The 21,450-nt window shown below is 46.2% G+C and overlaps 1 protein-coding gene across 1 annotated transcript in view; it reads right to left on the reverse strand.

Annotated features, from left to right (window-relative positions):
• Positions 1 to 21,450, reverse strand: part of LOC128684112 (organic cation transporter protein-like) — a 664,663-nt gene that overhangs the window by 21,239 nt on the left and 621,974 nt on the right. The window contains exons 8-10 of the mRNA XM_070090434.1: positions 16,047 to 16,174; positions 10,369 to 10,586; positions 7,819 to 8,012 (exon numbers count right to left, since the gene is read on the reverse strand). Of these exons, the coding sequence (XP_069946535.1) occupies positions 7,819 to 8,012; positions 10,369 to 10,586; positions 16,047 to 16,174 (540 nt within the window). The remainder of the gene's footprint in view (positions 1 to 7,818; positions 8,013 to 10,368; positions 10,587 to 16,046; positions 16,175 to 21,450) is intronic.

A 21,450-nucleotide genomic window follows, 5' to 3' on the forward strand; every position in this document is an offset into this window, starting at 1 on the left:
TGATTGAATCTTTGCAATTGCAGCGTATGTAGGGGAGTTTCCAGATGACTTCTTAGTTTCTTCTTTCAGTTTCTTAGAGAGGATATCCTTGCGCACTGGACATTTGGCTGCAAGAGTATGGTGATCACTCTTACAGTTGATGCAGGTGGGAGCAGCAGTGGAAGTGCAAGAACGAAAGTCGTGACCTGCAGACCCACAGGTGGAACATATCTTCTTATTCTTCACGTGGCAGTCGGCAGTAGAGTGACTGTACGAGTAACATATCCAACAAGGTGTTATGTACGTGAAGCGTTCAGGTTCAATCTGTCGAGGGTTGATGAAGTAGTAAGAGATGGCCAGGCCATCAAACAGTGCTCTGGTCGCCATGGTAACGTCCAGAAACGTGACCTTGAGCATCGAGGAAGCGTTGGGGATCTTGACAACAGAGTCAATCTTGGCCCAGGTGTTGAGGTCTTCAAGTGATGACGTAATTTCCTCGATAGACATGTTCGTGATTAGCCTGTCATGGCGTTTCATGAACACAGACCGTTTTGTAAGCATGTACGGTGACGTGGAGATGGTAAAGCCGCGGTCTTCTAAGGTCTTCATGGCTGTAGGTGTAAGCACTTTGTCAGTTTCAGCATCATCGAGAAAGGTGACGATGAAAGTTCCTTTCAGTGAAGTAATCTTTGAGAACTTGGTGTGAAGAAAAGTGTTGAGAGAAGCTGCAAGCTCAAGCTTCGTGGCGTCGTCGACGACAGCAGATTTGGGCTTAATTCTCACACGATGAGACATCGTGGAGATGGTAGAGGTTCCCCTCCGCAACGGGGATCGTAGGGAGACTGAACAAGGAGAGCTGCTATGACCTGCCGAGGCGAGTCAGAAGCAGAATGATCGTCCCTCATACCTGTGTAGTCTTCCCTTTTATAGTTTGGCTTTTCCCATTCAACTCCTGTTGTGTGTGTGTGTGTGTGTGTGTGTGTGTGTGTGTGTGTGTGTGTGTGTGTTAGTTACCATTTTGTCCTAGGCACATGTCGATTAGACACTAGGCCTGTTGTATTTGCGAGTGTGTGTGTGTGTGTGTGTGTGTGTGTGTGTGTGTGTGTGTGTGTGTGTGTGTGTGTGTGTGTGTGTGTGTGTGTGTGTGTGTGTGTGTGTGTGTATTATAACATTAAGGCGGACTCAGGGAGAGCTGTGTGATTCTAAAATGTGTGGATGGCTTAATTTTTGAACTCCTGCTGTTAAGAAGACGAGGGAGACCGAGACTGAGCGTTGTTTAAATATTTCTGAAAGTATTGAAACTGACCGAGAACTGAACACAGTGATGATGGCCTTGTCAGAGGTGTTGATAGGCAGTGCAGCTTGATTTGTTTATATGTACTGTGGGTGCAATTCGCTTTGTAAAAAAAAAAATAAAAAGTTAATTCTAGGGATTCCAGAGACATAAAGGACAACCCAATCGTTTAGAACAGGAAATTTTAACGTTGCGGTTCCAGCTTGTCCACTTAATTCTGGTAGATAAGGGAAAGTAAGAACAGAAGTTGTATCTTCATTATTGGGAAGTGGATCTGGCCCGACGGAGAACAGATGTGGGTTTTGGCCTCCATTCAAAATTCAAAATTTTATTTCTTTGGGTAATATACAGTGTGTAGTTTACATATAGTAAAATATTATTAAGTACAAAGAAAAACACTAACATGAATGAACATTTCGGACGAACGGAGAAGAGAAAGATGAGGCTGTTATCTTCATAGACTAATAAGGAAACCTTTAAGGAGTCCGCTAAATGAAATCAATAATCAGTCGTAAGTCATTGTTGTTAATATTATAACCTATTACTCATGGTTGTGTTATATTACCTCCCGGTCCCCTCAAAACAATATTATTATATCAGTAGCACTGAAGATCATAACAAAATAATAGTCTTTGGTCTGGGAATATGAATGTGATGTAAAACGTTGAAAGTGCTCTCTGGAGAGAAATTAATGTACTATTGTTATAGATTTCATCTTACACTGACTTACTCCTGCATGATAAAGCTAATAATTTAGAAAAAGTCTTACAGTGATTTCAAGAAAAAAAATAAAACCATGGGCTGTCTGTGTCGTCAAGCATCAAAAAAATAGCACTAGGAGAGAAGATAATGAATCTGAATATTATAGGAATGTAGTTAGAAGCCTGAGTATATTTATAACTCACTATGATAACTCGAACATAGATAAGCATATGAAGGGAACAACTCGCACTGTAAACACACTGTTGTAACACCCAGGCTGGGGCTTCCTTGTACGTGTGTCAGCCTCTCACATCCTCCAGATTATGATCAAACTGGATGAAAAATATGTGATCAGCCACTTAATTTTTTTTTTTAAATTCAACCATACCTTACTAAAATATAAGGTAATATAAATAATTCAGAATCACGTACACTACACTAATATTTTTGTGACTTAATTCATGTCTGCATAAATTACTCATTACAACTGCAATCAGATATAAACATGTAAAAATTAGTTCATTACTACTGTGACTTATTTAGTTATCAAAACTTTGTGGTCTAGTACCTGTAGCCAGTACGTGCCTCTGTAACCTTTTGATTATTGCCCACATCATGGGTATGGGCTGACTATCACCCACACCATGGTTATATAGGGATGACTACCCCCAGACCATGGGTATATGGGCGTGACTACCACCCACACCATAGATATGGGGGTGACTACCACCACACCATAGATATGGGGGTGACTACCACCACACCATAGATATGGGGGTGACTACCACCCACACCATAGATATGGGGGTAACTACCACCACACCATAGATATGGGGGTGACTACCACCCACATCATAGATATGGGAGTGACTACCACCCACACCATGGGTATGGGGTGACTACCGCCCACACCATGGGTATGGGGTGACTACCACCCACACCATGGGTATGGGGTGACTACCACCCACACCATGGGTATGGGGTGACTACCACCCACACCATGGGTATGGGGTGACTACCACCCACACCATGGGTATGGGGTGACTACCACCCACACCATGGGTATGGGGTGCATAATAAAGATATTTAACTACTTATATAGTTACTTTCTGGCACTGTGTACATCTACATGCTCTTGCGCTGCCATCTACAGGATGGATACCAAGTGTACTTCGGCAGACGAAGCTAATCTTATATAGGTTGATCTCTTCTTCTTATATCCACTTACACTTTCACAAGCTAACACACTGCAGTTAACCCTCCCCAACACTCCTTAAAAATTTTAAAAACTCCATTAACCTGCTTTATCGCTCAAGTTATTTTGTTTTTAATTAGCAATCGTTACTAGCCATGATAATGAAATATTAAAGGTGTTTCAGGCGAGAACTTTTTTAATTACGTATACTATAGATGTTAATTATGTGTGGGTTCGATACTGGTGCCGCATACTCCAATATGGGCCTAACGTACACAGTGTACAGGGTCCTGAACGATTCCTTATTAAGATCTCGGAATGCTGTTCTGAGGTTTGCTAGGCGCCCATATGCTGCAGTAGTTATTTGGTTGATGTGCGCCTCAGGAGATGTGCCTGGTGTTATATTCACCCTAAGATCCTTTTCCTTGATTGAGATTTGTAGTCTCTGGCCCCCCTAGACTCTACTCTTCTTTGACCTTCCCCAATCTTCATGACTTTCCACTTGGTGGGGTTGAACTCCAGGAGCCGGTTGCTGGACCAGGCCTGCAGCCTGTCCAGATCCCTTTGTAGTTCTGCCTGGTAGTCATCCGATTGGATTCTCCTCATCAACTTCACATCATCTGCAAATAGGGACACTTCTGAGTCTATTCCGTCATGTCGTTCACAAATACCAGAAACATCACCGGTCCTAGGACTAACCCCTGTGGGACCCTGCTCATCACAGGTGCCCACTATGACACATCGCCACGTACCATGACTAGCTGTTGTCTTCCTGACAGGTATTCCCTGATCCATTGCATTGCTTTCCCTGTTATCCCTGCCTGGTCCTCCAGCTTTTGCTCTAATCTTTTGTGTGGAACTGTGTCAAACGCCTTCTTACAGTCCAAGGAAATCCAATCTACCCACCCCTCTTTCTCTTGTCTTACTGCTGTCACCCTGCCATAGAACTCCAGTAGGTTTGTGACACAGGATTGCCCATCCCTGAAGCCGTGCTGGTTGTCGTTGATAAGCTCATTCCTTTCTATCTAGGTGCTCCAGCACTCTTCTCCTGATAATCTTCTCCATGACTTTGCATGCTATACATGTCAGTGACACTTGTCTGTAGTTTAATGCTTCGTGTCTGTCTCCTTTTTTAAAAAATTGGGACTCCATTTGCTGTCTTCCATACCTCAGGAGTCGCCCTGTTTCGAGAGATGTGTTGAAGATTGCTGTTAGGGGTACACATAGCACCTCTGCTCTCTCTGTCAGGACCCATGGAGAGAGGTTACCCGGCCCCATCGCCTTTGAGGTATCTAGCTCACTTAGCAGCCTCTTCAGTTCTTCTTCGATTGTATGCATTGTGTCTAACACTTGATAGTGTACCCTACCTCTCCTTCTTTCTAGAGTCCCTTCTGTCTCCTCTGTGAACACTTCTCTGAACCTCATGTTGAGTTCCTCACATACTTCGCGGTCGTTTCTTGTGGTCTCTCCTCCTTCCTTCCTCAGCCTGATTACCTGGTCCTTGACTGTTGTTTTCCTCCTGATGTGGCTGTACAACAGCTTCGAGTCAGATTTGGCTTTTGATGCTATGTCATTTTCATTTTGTCCCTGGGCCTCCCTTCTTACCTATGCATATTCATTTCTGGCTCTACGAATTTTCTCCTTATTCTCCTGAGTCTTCCATTCTCTAGCACACTTCGTTTTGGCCTCTTTACATCTTTGGGTGAACCAAGGGCTCATCCTGGCTTCCTCGTTATTCCTGTTACCCTAGGGTACAAACCTCTCCTCAGCTTCCTTGCATATTGTTGTCACATATCCCATTATCTCATTTACTGACTTCCCTGCCAGTTCTCTGTCTCACTGAACCCCGTGTAGGAAATTTTTCATGCTTGTGTAGTCTCCTCTCTTATAGTTTGGCTTCATTCGTCCTGCCCTTCCTGCTTCCCTCTCCACTTGTAACTCTACTATGTATTCGAAGCTCAGAACCACATGATCACTGGCCCTAAGAGGTCTTTCATATGTGATGTCCTCAATATTTGCACTACTCAAGGTGAATACTAAGTCCAGTCTTGCTGGTTCATCCTCTCCTCTCTCTCTGGCAGTGTCTTTTACGTGCTGGTACGTGAGGTTTCCCAGTATTACCTCCATCATCTTAGCGTTCCACGTTTCTGGGTCCCCATGTGGCTCCAAGTTCTCCCAGTCAATTTCTTTGTGGTTGAAGTCACCCTCAATCAGTAGCTTTGCCCTTCTCACATGAGCTCTTCTGGCCACTTCAGCCAGTGTGTCAACCATCGCTTTGTTACTCTTATCACACTCTTGCCTTTGCCTCCTGCTGTTCTGTGGTGGGTTATACATCACTGCAATTACCACCTCGGGACCTCGAGACTGAAGTGTTCCTATTATGTAATCTCTTGCTTCTCCTCTGCGTCCTCTCTCTAGCTCGTCAAAATCCCAGTGGTTTTTGATGAACAGTGCCACTCCTCCACCCTCTCTGTTCCCTCTGTCTTTCCTCAGGATCTGATATCCTGTTAGATATATGGCATCTGTTATCATTCCTGTGAGCTTGGTTTCGGTGAGAGCTATGTTGTCTGGTGATGCCTCTTTGATTCTTTTGTGCCACTCCTCCAACTTATTCGTTATTCCATCAGCATTGGTGTACCATACCTTCAGTTTCCTCTCGAACACTGTGTTCTGGGGGTATGTGAGGGTGGGGGGAGCTGGTAGTGTGCTCTGGGATTCTACAGCATATTGTGGTGTGGGGCTTGTGTGTGTTGTGGGCTTGTGTTGGGATAGCATGTTTGGCTGAGGGGTTCTGATGGTGGTTCTGTGTCTGTTTCTGCTTGTTGCTCTGCCCGGCTCTGGTTGTCCTCTGCAGACTCTGTCCTCGTGTCTCTTCCTAGCCCCTGTCGTTTCTGTGTATTCTCCCTCAGCTGTTGTTGTTCTGTTCTTGTTCTGTCGTGGTCTAAGAACACCTTCTTGTATGTTGATGTGTGTGTGTGTGTGTGTGTGTGTGTGTGTGTGTGTGTGTGTGTGTGTGTACTCACCTAGTTGAGGTTGCAGGGGCCGAGTCCGAGCTCCTGGCCCCGCCAATTCACTGGTCGCTACTAGGTCACTCTCCCTGAACCGTGAGCTTTATCATACCTCTGCTTAAAGCTATGTATGGATCCTGCCTCCACTACATCGCTTCCCAAACTATTCCACTTACTGACTACTCTGTGGCTGAAGAAGTACTTCCTAAAATCCCTGTGATTCATCTGTGTCTTCAACTTCCAACTGTGTCCACTTGTTACTGTGTCCAATCTCTGGAACATCCTGTCTTTGTCCACCTTGTCAATTCCTCTCAGTATTTTGTATGTCGTTATCATGTCCCCCCTATCTCTCCTGTCCTCCAGTGTCGTCAGGTTGATTTCCCTTAACCTCTCCTCGTAGGACATACCTCTTAGCTCTGGGACTAGTCTTGTTGCAAACCTTTGCACTTTCTCTAGTTTCTTTACGTGCTTGGCTAGGTGTGGGTTCCAAACTGGTGCCGCATACTTCAATATGGGCCTAACGTACACGGTGTACAGGGTCCTGAACGATTCCTTATTAAGGTATCGGAATGCTGTTCTGAGGTTTGCCAGGCGCCCATATGCTGCAGCCGTTATTTGGTTGATGTGCGCTTCATGAGATGTGCCTGGTGTTATACTCATCCCAAGATCTTTTTTTTTTTTTGAGTGAGGTTTGTAGTCTCTGGTCCCCTAGACTGTACTCCGTCTGCGGTCTTCTTTGCCCTTCCCTAATCTTCATGACTTTGTACTTGGTGGGATTGAACTCCAGGAGCCAATTGCTGGACCAGGTCTGCAGCCTGTCCAGATCCCTTTGTAGTTCTGCCTGGTCTTCGATCGAGTGAATTCTTCTCATCAACTTCACGTCATCTTCAAACAGGGACACCTCGGAGTCTATTCCTTCCGTCATGTCGTTCACAAATACCAGAAACAGCACTGATCCTAGGACTGACCCCTGTGGGACCCCGCTGGTCACAGGTGTGTGTGTGTGTGTGTGTGTGTGTGTGTGTGTGTGTGTGTGTGTGTGTGTGTGTGTGTGTGTGTGTGTGTGTGTGTGTGTGTGTGTATGTGTATGTGTATGTGTATGTATGCGTGTGTGTATGTACTCACCTAGTTGTACTCACCTAGTTGAGGTTGCGGGGGTCGAGTCCGAGCTCCTGGCCCCGCCTCTTCACTGATCGCTACTAGGTCACTCTCCCCGAGCCGTGAGCTTTATCATACCTCTGCTTAAAGCTATGTATGGATCCTGCCTCCACTACATCGTGTGTGTGTGTGTGTGTTAGTTACCATTGTGTGTGTGTGTGTGTGTGTGTATGTGTGTGTGTGTGTGTGTGTGTGTGTGTGTGTGTGTGTGTGTGTGCACGTATTGTTTGTGAGGATGGTGGTATTAAAACAGGTTGTGAATGAAATTGCTAAATTAAATTACCACTCCACCACTGTGGCGGGCGTTAGGGGAAACACGTCTAGTGTTTTCACTAGACACATAACGTTATCTTCTATGGTAGTGCAGTGGTTGAGAGCGTCAAGAGTTTAGCTGGTTTCCTGGGAGGCTGCCTAAAATCTCGGGTTAGAGTGTCGGTCATGCTTCCGTGGTTACACTAATATAACATATATATTATACTAACCATGCTGAAGATAATAGAGGGGCTGAAGGTGTTGCAGGTGAGAGCGACGAGAGAGGCGAGGCCCGTGGCACAGGTCCTGACAGGTGTGGGGTGAAGCTCAGCCGCCTGCAGGTACGTCACTAAGAAAGTCATGGAGGAGCAGAACTTGGCTATCAACACCAGTGCCGCTACAGCCCCGTGACGCTCACCATAACCTGTAATCACACACACTAAGTCAACACTACAGGTCACACTGCAGTGGCTGGAACAATTTACAAGTTAACCACAATTTGGAAATGAAAACAACGACTTCTCGGCTCCATCTGGGCCATTATACCACAATGTTACTGTGTCTGACAGATGTGATGTAAATATTTGGGAATATTTATTGCTGTGTCCGACGGCAACATCGTGGGATCTTGATATTGGGAATTCTTCAAAGCTCGCCTAACCTAGATGAATGATCTATTTAAACTAGTAGTAGATTTTTTCCACTAGTGACTCCTCCTCCTCCTCCTCCTCTTCCTCTTCCTCTTCTTCCTCTTCCTTTTCCTCTTCCTCTTCCTCTTCCTCCTCCTCCTCCTCCTCCTCCTCCTCCTCCTCCTCCTCCTCTTCCTCTTCCTCCTCCTCCTCCTCCTCCTCCTCCTCCGCCTCAGACTACAATATATAAGCTACTTCTCCACGTATATGCTGTACATTTCACAAGACTGATGGACTAAACACATTAACTCCAGGCCGAACACAAAGAGTAGTGGTCAACAGAGTTAAATCGGAGGCTGCCATAGTGAAGAGCTCTGTTCCACAAGGCACAGTACTCGCCCCCATCTTATTCCTTATCCTCATATCAGACATAAACAGAGATATACACCACAGCACCGTATCATCCTTTGCGGATGATACTAGGATCTGCATGAGGCTGTCATCTGCTGAGGACGCGGTTAACCTCCAAGAAGATATAAACAAAGTTTTCCAGTGGGCAACGGTAAACAATATGATGTTCAATGAGGACAAATTCCAACTACTCCGTTATGGAAAACTGGAGGAGATAATAACTAGAACAGAGTATACTACTGACTCCGGCCATACAATAGAGCGGAAAAATAATGTAAGGGACCTGGGAGTAGTAATGTCTGAGGATCTCACTTTCAAGGATCACAACAGTGCCACGATCGCACGTGCAAAGAAAATGATAGGATGGATAATGAGAACTTTCAAAACGAGAGATGCCAAGCCCATGATGATCCTTTTCAAATCACTTGTTCTCTCTAGGCTGGAATACTGCTGTACATTAACATCTCCATACAAAGCAGGTGAAATCGCAGATCTAGAGAGTGTACAGAGATCCTTTACTGCACGTTTAAGTTCTGTCAAGCACCTTAACTACTGGGAACGCTTGGAAGCACTTGACTTGTACTCGTTGGAACGCAGGAGGGAGAGAAATAACATAATCTACACTTGGAAAATCTTGGAAGGAATGGTCCCAAATCTGCACACAGAAATCACTCCCTACGAAAGTAAAAGACTGGGCAGGCGATGCAAAATGCCGCCAATAAAAAGTAGGGGCGCCATTGGTACACTAAGAGAAAACACCATAAGTGTCCGGGGCCCAAAACTGTTCAACAGCCTCCCATCAAGCATTAGGGGAATTGCCAATAAACCCCTGGCTGCCTTCAAGAGAGAGCTGGACAGATACCTAAAGTCAGTGCCGGATCAGCCGGGCTGTGGCTCGTACGTCGGACTGCGTGCGGCCAGCAGTAACAGCCTAGTTGATCAGGCCCTGATCCATCGGGAGGCCTGGTCGTGGACCGGGCCGCGGGGGCGTTGATCCCCGGAATAACCTCCAGGTAACCTCCAGGTAACCTTAAATTCCTTTTCATTTTCCACTGTTCTTCTCTGTACTGGACTGAAGAAGTCACCGCCTGGCGAAACGTTTCCACAATAAAGATTCCCAAATGTTGCACAAGTGTTCCATTCATCAACTGTTTACTTAAGTTTCATGTATGTTGACGTTCATATAGGTATGCATACGTGGGTGTGTATATATGTATGTGTGGGTGCATACATGTGCGTGTACGTGAGTGTATACATGAGTGCTCACTTATATGTGGTTGTAAGGGTCGAGTCTCAGCTCCTGACCCCATCTTTTCACTGCCTACTACTGTATGTGCATACTTTTGAAATCATTTTTATATTCATATACACATGTACAGCGATGTGGGTTTATTTGTAAGTACTGAGAGAGTTATCTTTCAAAACTTACATACTCTCCTGCACATTTCTAGAGAAGTACGATAATTTTGCAGAAAATTCATATAAATTATTTACCTCCCTGTATTCTCGCTAAGTATTTCTCTTACTTCCCTCCATACGTCGTACTCTCTTTACTTCCATTATCGCAGCCCTATTTTTTCCTTTCTTCTTCTGTCTACTTTGTTACTCTCCTCAGTTCCTTTCTGCCATCTTTTCTCCATGCCGCTTAGCTGTCTTTTCTTTCTCCCTGGCCTATTTCCTTCTTACTTTCCTCCTCTTAACCCACTTCCAATTTACCTCTTCTCATTCCCCTCCACTCACCCAAACCCAGGAGGGCAGAATCTATGAGGAGTGCAGCGGTGCAGAGGGCCATGATGGAGACGTGTAGTGTAGTCCTGCCCAGGCGAGGCAGCAACAACAACACCAACACGTTAGCAGGAATCTCCATGGCTGAGGTACACAGCCACCCCAGGAATGGGTTCTCCACCACGTAGGGGTACTTCATGGTGGTGCTGAAGTACAGGATGAGGTTCACAGTCCTGAGGAAGTAAAAGACAGTGGAGAAAGGTAGTAGATGATGTTCGGTCCATTAGAGATCAGGGTTGCCTAATAAATGGTCTTTGCCAGACGACGACAAGTTAATTTAGCAAGCATCCGCCATCTCACAGGTGCTATGTTTTACACACCATTTAAAATGTTAAACAAGCTATCTCTGCCTACCAGTGTATCCCAAATATATTTGTATATCATTGGTATTAGTCACGTGGAAGAAGAACGCTACAAACCCAATCAAAAGGAACCTGTAGAAGAAGTTTGAGGATAACAGTCCCTCAGCCTTGAAAGGTGATACCCCGTCCATCATTCTTGATGAATCTAACGAGGATACCCAAGGATTACTTCTCTTGCATCTACTTTAGATTCATCAAGATTGACAGACTAGTATATCCTATCGTGGATGAAGGGATTGACAATCTTATACTACTTCTTCGCCTTCCACAGTATCTAACAGAAAGGTTTTCTTTCTCAGTTCGCCTAGAGTTTTCTCTTCCCCCCCCCCCAAAAAAAAAAAGCTGATATAGCCCAGGTGTGTGTATGTGTGTGTGTGTGCGCGCGCTCGTGTGGGTGTATGACCCACTTAATATTTGTATTTATAACTCATTACAATTGTGACCAAATGTGGACGTACCAGTGGTTCATTACTTTGTAATTTGTTCATGACTGTAACCATGTATAGGAGTGAAGCTGATTCATTACCTTTGTAACTTGCCATGATTGTGACCAGATCTACCTGGAGTTCATTACCTTTGTAACTAGTTCAGCTATCATAACTTTGGGGTCCAGTCCCTGGACCCATTATGTACCTTTGTAATCTTTTGACTACCGCCCACAGGATGGGTATGGGGTGCATAATAAAGATATTAAACTAACTAAACCCAGGATAACCCAGGTAAATCTAGCAGCATGGATTCTTTCTATTTGCGACCTTGAGTCCTTTCCTAGGATGTGACTCACAACAATACACTAACAGAAGCAACTAGTGTTAAGAGACTTGTACATTAGTTTAGCCTCGCCCAAGACTGAGCCCAGGTCCTGTTAGATGGGGTTTGTAACTGTCTGTTCTTATGCGGGGAGTGTGCTGCCCTCTCCTGCTGTGGCTGTAGCTACGTAGTGCTGTCTGATGTAGTGTGCTGCCCTCTCCTGCTGTGGCTGTAGCTACGCAGTGCTGTCTGATGTAGTGTGCTGCCCTCTCCTGCTGTGGCTGTAGTTACGTAGTGCTGTCTGATGTAGTGTGCTGCCCTCTCCTATTGTGGCTGTAGCTACGTAGTGCTGTCTGATGTAGTGTGCTGCCCTCTCCTACTGTGGCTGTAGCTACGTAGTGCTGTCTGATGTAGTGTGCTGCACACTCCTGCTGTGGCTGAAGCTACGTAGTGCTGTCTGATGTAGTGTGCTGCCCTCTCCTACTGTGGCTGTAGCTACGTAGTGCTGTCTGATGTAGTGTGCTGCGCTCTCCTGCTGTGGCTGAAGCAACGTAGTGCTGTCTGATGTAGTGTGCTGCCCTCTCCTACTGTGGCTGTAGCTACGCAGTGCTATCTGATGTAGTGTGCTGCCCTCTCCTGCTGTGGCTGAAGCTACGTAGTGCTGTCTGATATAGTGTGCTGCCCTCTCCTACTGTGGTTGTAGCTACGTAGTGCTGTCTGATGTAGTGTGCTGCCCTCTCCTGCTGTGGCTGTAGCTACGCAGTGCTGTCTGATGTAGTGTGCTGCCCTCTCCTGCTGTGGCTGTAGTTACGTAGTGCTGTCTGATGTAGTGTGCTGCCCTCTCCTATTGTGGCTGTAGCTACGTAGTGCTGTCTGATGTAGTGTGCTGCCCTCTCCTACTGTGGCTGTAGCTACGTAGTGCTGTCTGATGTAGTGTGCTGCACACTCCTGCTGTGGCTGAAGCTACGTAGTGCTGTCTGATGTAGTGTGCTGCCCTCTCCTACTGTGGCTGTAGCTACGTAGTGCTGTCTGATGTAGTGTGCTGCGCTCTCCTGCTGTGGCTGAAGCAACGTAGTGCTGTCTGATGTAGTGTGCTGCCCTCTCCTACTGTGGCTGTAGCTACGCAGTGCTATCTGATGTAGTGTGCTGCCCTCTCCTGCTGTGGCTGAAGCTACGTAGTGCTGTCTGATATAGTGTGCTGCCCTCTCCTACTGTGGTTGTAGCTACGTAGTGCTGTCTGATGTAGTGTGCTGCCCTCTCCTACTGTGGCTGTAGCTACGTAGTGCTGTCTGATGTAGTGTGCTGCCCTCTCCTACTGTGGCTGAAGCTACATAGTGCTGTCTGATGTAGTGTGCTGCACTCTCCTGCTGTGGCTGTAGCTACGTAGTGCTGTCTGATGTAGTGTGCTGCCCTCTCCTGCTGTGGCTGTAGCTACGTAGTGCTGTCTGATGTAGTGTGCTGCCCTCTCCTGCTGTGGCTGTAGCTACGTAGTGCTGTCTGATGTAGTGTGCTGCCCTCTCCTGTTGTGGCTGTAGCTACGTAGTGCTGTCTGATGTAGTGTGCTGCCCTCTGCTGCTGTGCCTGTAGCTACGTAGTGCTGTCTGATGTAGTGTGCTGCACTCTCCTACTGTGGCTGTAGCTACGTAGTGCTGTCTGATGTAGTGTGCTGCCCGCTCCTGCTGTGGCTGTAGCTACGTAGTGCTGTCTGATGTAGTGTGCTGCCCTCTCCTACTGTGGCTGAAGCTACGTAGTGCTGTCTGATGTAGTGTGCTGCCCGCTCCTACTGTGGCTGTAGCTACGTAGTGCTGTCTGATGTAGTGTGCTGCCCTCTCCTGCTGTGGCTGAAGCTACGTAGTGCTGTCTGATGTAGTGTGCTGCCCTCTCCTGCTGTGGCTGTAGCTACGTAGTGCTGTCTGATGTAGTGTGCTGCCCTCTCCTACTGTGGCTGAAGCTATGTAGTGCTGTCTGATGTAGTGTGCTGCCCGCTCCTACTGTGGCTGTAGCTACGTAGTGCTGTCTGATGTAGTGTGCTGCCCTCTCCTACTGTGGCTGTAGCTACGTAGTGCTGTCTGATGTAGTGTGCTGCCCGCTCCTACTGTGGCTGTAGCTACGTAGTGCTGTCTGATGTAGTGTGCTGCCCGCTCCTACTGTGGCTGTAGCTACGCAGTGCTGTCTGATGTAGTGTGCTGCCCGCTCCTACTGTGGCTGTAGCTACGTAGTGCTGTCTGATGTAGTGTGCTGCCCTCTGCTGCTGTGGCTGTAGCTACGTAGTGCTACAGCCACAGCAGGAATCTTCATAGTGTGTATGAATCTTCACAATGTGTATGAAGCTTCACAATGTGTATGAATCTTCACAGTTAGTTAGTTTAATATGTTTATTATGCACCCCATACCCATCCTGTGGGCGGTAGTCAAAAGATTACAGAGGTACATAATTGGTCCAGGGACTGGACTCCAAAGTTTTGATAGCTGAGCAAGTTACAAAGGTAATGAACTAGATCTGGTCATAATCATGACCAAGTTACAAAGGTAATGAGCTCCAGGTAGAGCTGGTCACACTCATGAATAATTGCAAAGGTAATGAATCATAAACACATTAATCATGAGAATTTACAAAGGTAATGAGCTCCAGGTAGAGCTGGTCACAATCATGACAAGTTTCAAAGGTAATGAATGATAAACACGTTATGACATGATTACAATCATAGACAAATTACAGAGTAATGAGCAGTTAACAAACATATTAGGGAATTCAGCCATTGCCCCAACAACAGATGTTGCTAGGTGCCTGTCTCTCCTCGGCAGACAGCCATTGCAAACAGCAGCAAGTTGCCCCGGGATCTGCTGCTTGCACGAGCACCATCGACCCTCCCCAAGAGGTCCAAGAAGCCAGTGACTCCGTTAGCAGCCCGATGGAGAGCTGTCCTAGGGACATGTCAGTGTCCTGGTGGACGCCAAGTTGACTGAAGATCCCAGGCCCTCGTGTGCACGGATGTTGAAGCTTGAGGAACTGAGTACACACTGCCTGTGGCACACCTGGCAGCTGCCTCGCGGTCGAACTCCACGATGCTGTCCCTGGAGTGGAAGTTCCTGTGAGCCCGGCACTCCCTGCAGTGCCATCGCTGACATCGTGGGTTAGGGGAGAAGTACCCTCTATAGATGGGGTGGCGCTGGGAGTTGGGTGGGTGAGGCAGGGGAGACGCGCAGGGGTGAGGCGTTATGAGAGGGTCACTGTTTACTACACACGCCCTCCCCCTCACCCCCAGCGGAGAGGGGGGGAGGCGCTGACTGGTCCTGACTCTACAACACCAAACCCTCTAAAACTGCACAACACTTCAACTATTTACGCTGAAACGATGCACTGGGATGTCCGTTCGCTGCTATGGTATCTTCTCAAAGCATTCACACTGAGTTCTGTTAAGTAGGGACCTGGTCAGCCTCTTTGACCAGGAGCTATCCATGAAAATCCCGCAGCTAGCCCGCTACACAACCTGCCGCGTCGGCCATGCCAACAGCTGAGGTGAATCTTCACAGTATATATGAATCTTCACAATGTGTATGACTCTTCACAATGTGTATGAATCTTTGCAATGTGTATGAATCTTCATAGTGTGTATGAATCTTCGCAGTGTATGAATCTTCACAGTGTGTATGAATCTTCAGTGTGTGTGAATCTTCAGTGTATGAATCTTCGCAGTGTATGAATCTTCGCAGTGTGTATGAAGTTTGGAGCCATGAGAGACTGAGTCTATGTGTCACCTACACTAGACCGACACACTCTGGCTGACACATAGACAAGACTGACACATGGAACATGCTCCTGAAAAGACTTAGGCAGTCTGGCTGACACAAACGTTACCAAAGACCTTTCCAAGGGTCTGCCATGATGCTGGTAAACGAAATGAAGCTGCCTTTCCCTTCCTTGGAACAATCTTGATTACCTTGCATTTTCCTGGTGTTGAATGAATCCACAAATATAATAATAATAATAATAATAATAATAATAATAATAATAATAATAATAATAATAATAATAATAATAATAATAATAATAATAATAATAATAATAATAATAATCGAACATGAGGATTTTTTTTACGTAAATCAGTTGTACAGGCTAAGAGGTGTTATCCTCAGCTCATTTCAAAGCCCAGCCCTATCTGAGGTATATCCCCCTCCCCCAGGATGAGACCCACCCCAATCGGCTAGCATCCAGGTACGTATTTGTTAGGTGAACAGGGAGAGCAGGGATTATTTACTGGCGACAGTAATTGTTGTACATAAATAAATAAACATTTATTTGTCCAAAATTTAACAAATATTATTAGTTTTGTAGCTTAAATATGACTTCACCAGGTGTCAGCACCGATCACATGTACATATTTTTTTTACGTTCATCTAATAATCGCGATGCAAAAAAAACGCTTCCTAATTATGGACTGAACACATGACAAGTGAACACTTCTGCTTGAGATGTGAACATCGTCACATGAGACGTGAACACCTGAGTGTAGGACTCACCAGCAGACGGTGACGAGGGCTGTACCGGAGACGAGACGTGGATACTGGGACACCAGCTTGAAGACAGACACTGGACCACAGCTCCACTGTACGGTGTCTGGCCTGCTGTTCACGGCACCTGCACACGCCTTCCACCGACCAGTAACAGAAATCATTTTTTTTTTTTTTTAGATTTTGTCGCCGAAGTGGCTAGTTAGTGTATTGTGCACTCTATATGTCGTGCGGGTTCATTGATGGATTTGGAGTAATAATACACATGTAAGATGTCTTGGTAGTGTATTTTAAGATGATAGGGGAGAGCACTCAGAGTCTTGACCTGTCTCTGCTATATATCGGTTCCAACAGAGGGCAGTGGCCGAGGGCACATTTTCAAAGGGTGACTCGTGACGTCACAGCTAGCAGGGCAAGAGTGAATCATCAAATCAAATCAAATTTATTCTCTATAAAGATTATAATGTGGGGTTTACATATTATAAGATATTGTGAGGTTTACATATTATAAAATACTAATTACAGAGATGGCCACTATCACACCTAGCATGACTATTATTATTATTATAATAAAAAAGAAGCGCTAAGCCACAAGGGCTATACAGCGCTGCAGGGTAGGGAAGGAAGCGAGGGTATTGGATGGCAGAAGGGAGGAGGGATGATCAGTAGGTTACAGAAAACAGCAGGGCAGGGGACAGTACGGGGGTAGAGGGTAGCAAGAGATTGAAGTAGAAAGGGCTGAAGGTATCAGAATTTGTGAAGTAAGTCAGTTGTTGTCAAAAAGTTAATGAGAGAGTCCGGATGAAAGGTGGGTCCATCAGCGAGAAGGGAAGGTAAAGAGAGAGCAGCAGAGCGAAGATGACGATGGAGGTAAATTCTGCGTGCTCGTTGATAAAGTGGGCAGTCCAACAGAATGTGGCTGACTGATAATGGAGCTTGGCAATTCTCACAGAGAGGAGCAGGGTGCCTCTCCATGAGATATCCATGAGTAAGACGAGTATGGCCAATGCGAAGACGGGAGAGAGTAGTCTCCCAACCTCGACACTGGTGATAAGAAGACGGCCAGTAACCTATACTTGGTTTAATAGATTGAAGTTTGTTGCCGAGCATAGTAGACCAATGGTGTTGCCAACGGGTGTGGAGGTGGGAAGATTTTGCAGCAAAATAGTCCGTAAATGGAATACCTCTATATGAAACTGGTAGGTTATGTACTGCTGACCGTGCAGCAGTGTCTGCCTGTTCATTGCCCTGTACGTCAACATGACCAGGGACCCAACAAAAAACAATGTCTTTATGCTTGGTAAAGATGTGGCGTAGCCAAAGTTGGATACGGAGGACTAAGGGGTGAGGTGTATCAAATTTCTGTATAGCCTGTAAAGCACTAAGGGAGTCTGAGACAACCACAAATGATGACACAGGCATAGATGCAATACGGATAAGTGCTGCAAGGATGGCATACAATTCAGCAGTAAAAATACTAGCCGAAGATAGTAAATGCCCTCGTACGATGCTGTCCGGAAACACTGCTGTGAATCCTACGCTGTCAGAAGACTTAGAGCCATCTGTGTACACAGCAATGGCATGAGAATGAGAGTGAAAGTGGTCAAGAAAAAGAGAGCGGGAAGGGACCGTAGACAGTTGGGCTTTCGAGGAAGGGAGAGAGAAAGAACAGACTCGAACAGCTGGAACTTCCCAGGGGGGTAGGGAAAAGTGAGATGTTACATGAACATAGAAAGGTGGTAATTGAAGAGAAGATAAGAGCGAATGAAGGCGAAGAGAGAAGGGATGGAGTAAACAGGGGTGGCAAACAAATAAAGAATGTCTACTAATATCAGTGACCATTCTATAAATGGAAGGATTGCAGAGATCATGAGAGCGTACATAGTAACGAAGGCAATGGGCATCACGGCGATCGGATAAGGATGGAACGTTCGCTTCTGCACAGAGGCTCTCGACAGGGGAAGAGCGAAAAGCACCAAGGCATAAACGTAATCCTTGGTTAGAGAGAGTATCAGGAGATGCCGCTGAATAGATCTGGTCACCATAATCAAGTTTCGATAAAATAAGGGTGGAATGTAGGCGGAGGAGGGTTCGACGATCAGCTCCCCATGAAAGATGAGCAAGGGTTTTAAGAAGGTTCAGCTGGCTGTGACAAGTTGCCTTCAGAGAGGTAATGTGAGGTTTCCAGGTTAACCTACGATCAAAGAGGAGGCCCAGAAACTTGACTGTATCACGTTCAGGGATACGGGAGTCATAGAGGTACAAAGGATGATCGGAGATGACAGAGCGTCTAGTGAAAGTAATTTGGTGGGTTTTAGTGCTGGAAAACTTAAACCCATGTGTGGTGGCCCAATTGGAAACAGGGTCAACTGCATGCTGGAGAGAAACTGTAATGAGGTGACAGTCAGCACCTGCACAGGCAATAGCGAAGTCATCAGCATAGAGTGATGACCAAATATTTGATGGAAGACTAGAGGCCAAATCATTAATAGCAAAGAGAAAAAGTGTTGTGCTCAGAACACATCCCTGGGGAGCACCTTCAGCTTGGATAAAGTCCGGGGAGAGCACATTATTAACCCGAACACGGAAATGCCTGTCAGTTAAAAAGTTCTTAAGGAAGGATGGTAGATTGCCTCGAAGGCCTAAGGAGTGGGCTTGGACTAAAATATTATACCTCCAAGTTGTGCCATATGCCTTCTCAAGGTCAAAAAATATGGCAATAACTGAGTGGTTATTCGCAAAGGTATTACGAACATACGTATCCAAGCGTAGTAAGGGGTCTATGATAGAACGTCCCTTACAAAAGCCATATTGACGAGTGGAGAGACTGTTGTGTCTCTAAATACCACACTAAACGTCTATTTACTAGGCATTCCATCACTTTGCAAACTGCACTGGTAAGAGCAATGGGACGATAGTGGGAGGTTTCATGTCCCGTAGTGCCTGGTTTGCGGAAAGGGAGAACAATGGTGGATTTCCACAGCTGTGGAAGAACTCCTTGTGACCAAATAAGATTGTAAAGGCGTAATAGGACTGCAAGGGCTGACTGATGTAAATGTTGTAGCATACGAATATGAATGTCATCGGGCCCCGCCGATGATCGGCAAGCTGAGAGTGTTGCCTCCAGTTCTTGAAGTGTAAAAGGCACATTATACTGTTCTTATCTGAGAGAAGAAAAGTCCAAGGGTGCTAACTTTCTGGCAGACTTTGAGGAGAGAAATGAGGGGCATAGATGGAGTCCCTGAGAGATACGGACCAGATGATTGCCAATTTCATTGGCAACATCTAGTGGGTTTGCTATATCAACACCGGCAACCCGCAGAACAGGAGCCAGGTCAGGAGAATATTTACCACTCAGTTTTTGTACTTTTTTCCAGACTGCACTCATAGAGGAAGCAGAGGTGATGGTGGAGACATAATCTCGCCAGGAAGTGCGTTTAGCATCATGGATGACACGGCGAGTGATCGCACGCTTCTGCTTAAAATCAAGAAGTCTCTCTGTGGTTCTATTGTACCGGTACCTGCCCCATGCAGTGCGTTTCAAACGTACTGCACGAGCACAAGCAGGAGACCACCAAGGCACGCAATTCTGAGAATGCCTGCCCGAAGTTTGGGGTATAGAATGAGAAGCTGCGGTTAAAACGGAGGACGAGAAGAGGTGTAAAAGCTCATCGATGGAGGACGAAGAAGGAACCTCTCTAAAAACAGTTAGGTGTGAGTAAAGGTTCCAATTTGCCTGATCAAATTGCCAGCGTGGGATGCGAAGAGGTGGTGAATATGAAGGGGAAGTAAGAATGATTGGGAAATGATCGCTGTCATGTAAGTCCAGGAGAACAGACCAAGTGAAGTCTAATGCGGTGGAGGAAGAGCAGACTGAGAGATCAATGCAAGAGAGAGTGTGAGTCCGAGGATCAAAATGGGTGTGAGTACCTGTATTTAAAACATGGAGGGGGAGAGTGGCAAGAAAAGCCTCTAACTGAATGCCACGGGAATCACAGTGAGACCCCCCCTAGAGGAAATGGTGGGCATTAAAATCACCAAGTAACAGAATCAGTGGCGGTAATGACGAAACAAGAAAGGCAATATCCGGAATAGATAATGCCTGAGAAGGAGAGAGATATAAAGAACAGAGCGTATACCACCTATGCAAGTGGATACGGGCTGCTGTGTAATGCAGCGAAGTACAAACAAATAGCTGATGGTACGGAATATCAGTGCGTAGAAGAAGGGCACTTTCATTAAAGGTCCCATCAGGAAAAGGATCTGAAGAATACAATAAATTATAGCCTGAGATGGGAGAGATAACAGCAGAGTGTAATTTTGGTTCCTGTAAGCAAACACCAACAGGGGAAAACTGGGAGAGTAACATCTGAAGCTCACCCCGATTACCCCTGAGGCCACGTATATTCCACTGTAAATAGGCCATGATTGGCAAGGATAAAGATACCTGAAATCTGCAGGTAAGGGTTCCTATGGACTAGAGGGGTTAGAAAAGTCCACATGCGGAGGCAGTGGAAAACGTTCAAGCAGTGAAGGAATGGTGCGCTGTGAAGAAAGGAGTTGCGCAGATGGAGCAGAGGAGAGAGACGGAGCAGAGGGTGGATCAGTGTTCATTGATGGTTTGGTCTCTGCAATATATTCAGAGATTGCTTCAAGTGTTTTGGAATTCAGAGACGTCGAATGGGAGACAATATTGGAAATGGTAGGGGGAGGATGAGTAAAGATTGGAACTGTATTGGACTGTACTAAGGTAGGGGGGGCGAAAGGGTGGAGGGAACTGGAGAAGCGTGGAAAGGGACAGAAGAGGCAGAAACCTGGGAGGTGGCAGAAGAGGAAGAAACTTGGGAGGGAACAGGGAAGGAAGGTACAGTATGAGGAGGAGGGTGAACCTCTACACTTGTAACAGAGCCAGTGAGAGGGGGAGAACCAGGTACAGAGACAGGGAAGGTAAAATGAGGAGGTGGAAGATGGGTAGGAGGTGTTAACGGACCTTTTTTTGACTTTTGAGTAGTAGAGGGACGATTGGGAGGAGGTGTCATACGAGATCTCGTCGCTACTGAGGCTTGTGAGAGAGAACACGAAGAAGTGAGATCAGACTGAGGCGTTGAAGTAGGGACGTCTGAGCCGAGGACAGCAAAAGAATTAGATACAGGAGTGACTATGGGAGAGGTAACCACAGAGGTGGGTGCAGAAGATGGGATACCAGAAGTGGGGGGACGTTTTGAAACACGGGAATAAAAAAACATGAGGTAGTCTCCCTTGGAGGCGGAGATGAGAAACTGCCATGGCATAAGGGAGACCTTCTGCCTCTTTGAGGTAATGGATTTCCCGCTCGTTTAAGTAGACTTGACAACGGCGAGAGTACGAAGGGTGAGCCTCATGACAATTAAGGCAAGAGGGAGGTCGATTGCAA

This window comes from Cherax quadricarinatus, chromosome 3 (genome assembly GCF_038502225.1).
Source record: "Cherax quadricarinatus isolate ZL_2023a chromosome 3, ASM3850222v1, whole genome shotgun sequence".
Taxonomy (NCBI): domain Eukaryota; kingdom Metazoa; phylum Arthropoda; class Malacostraca; order Decapoda; family Parastacidae; genus Cherax; species Cherax quadricarinatus.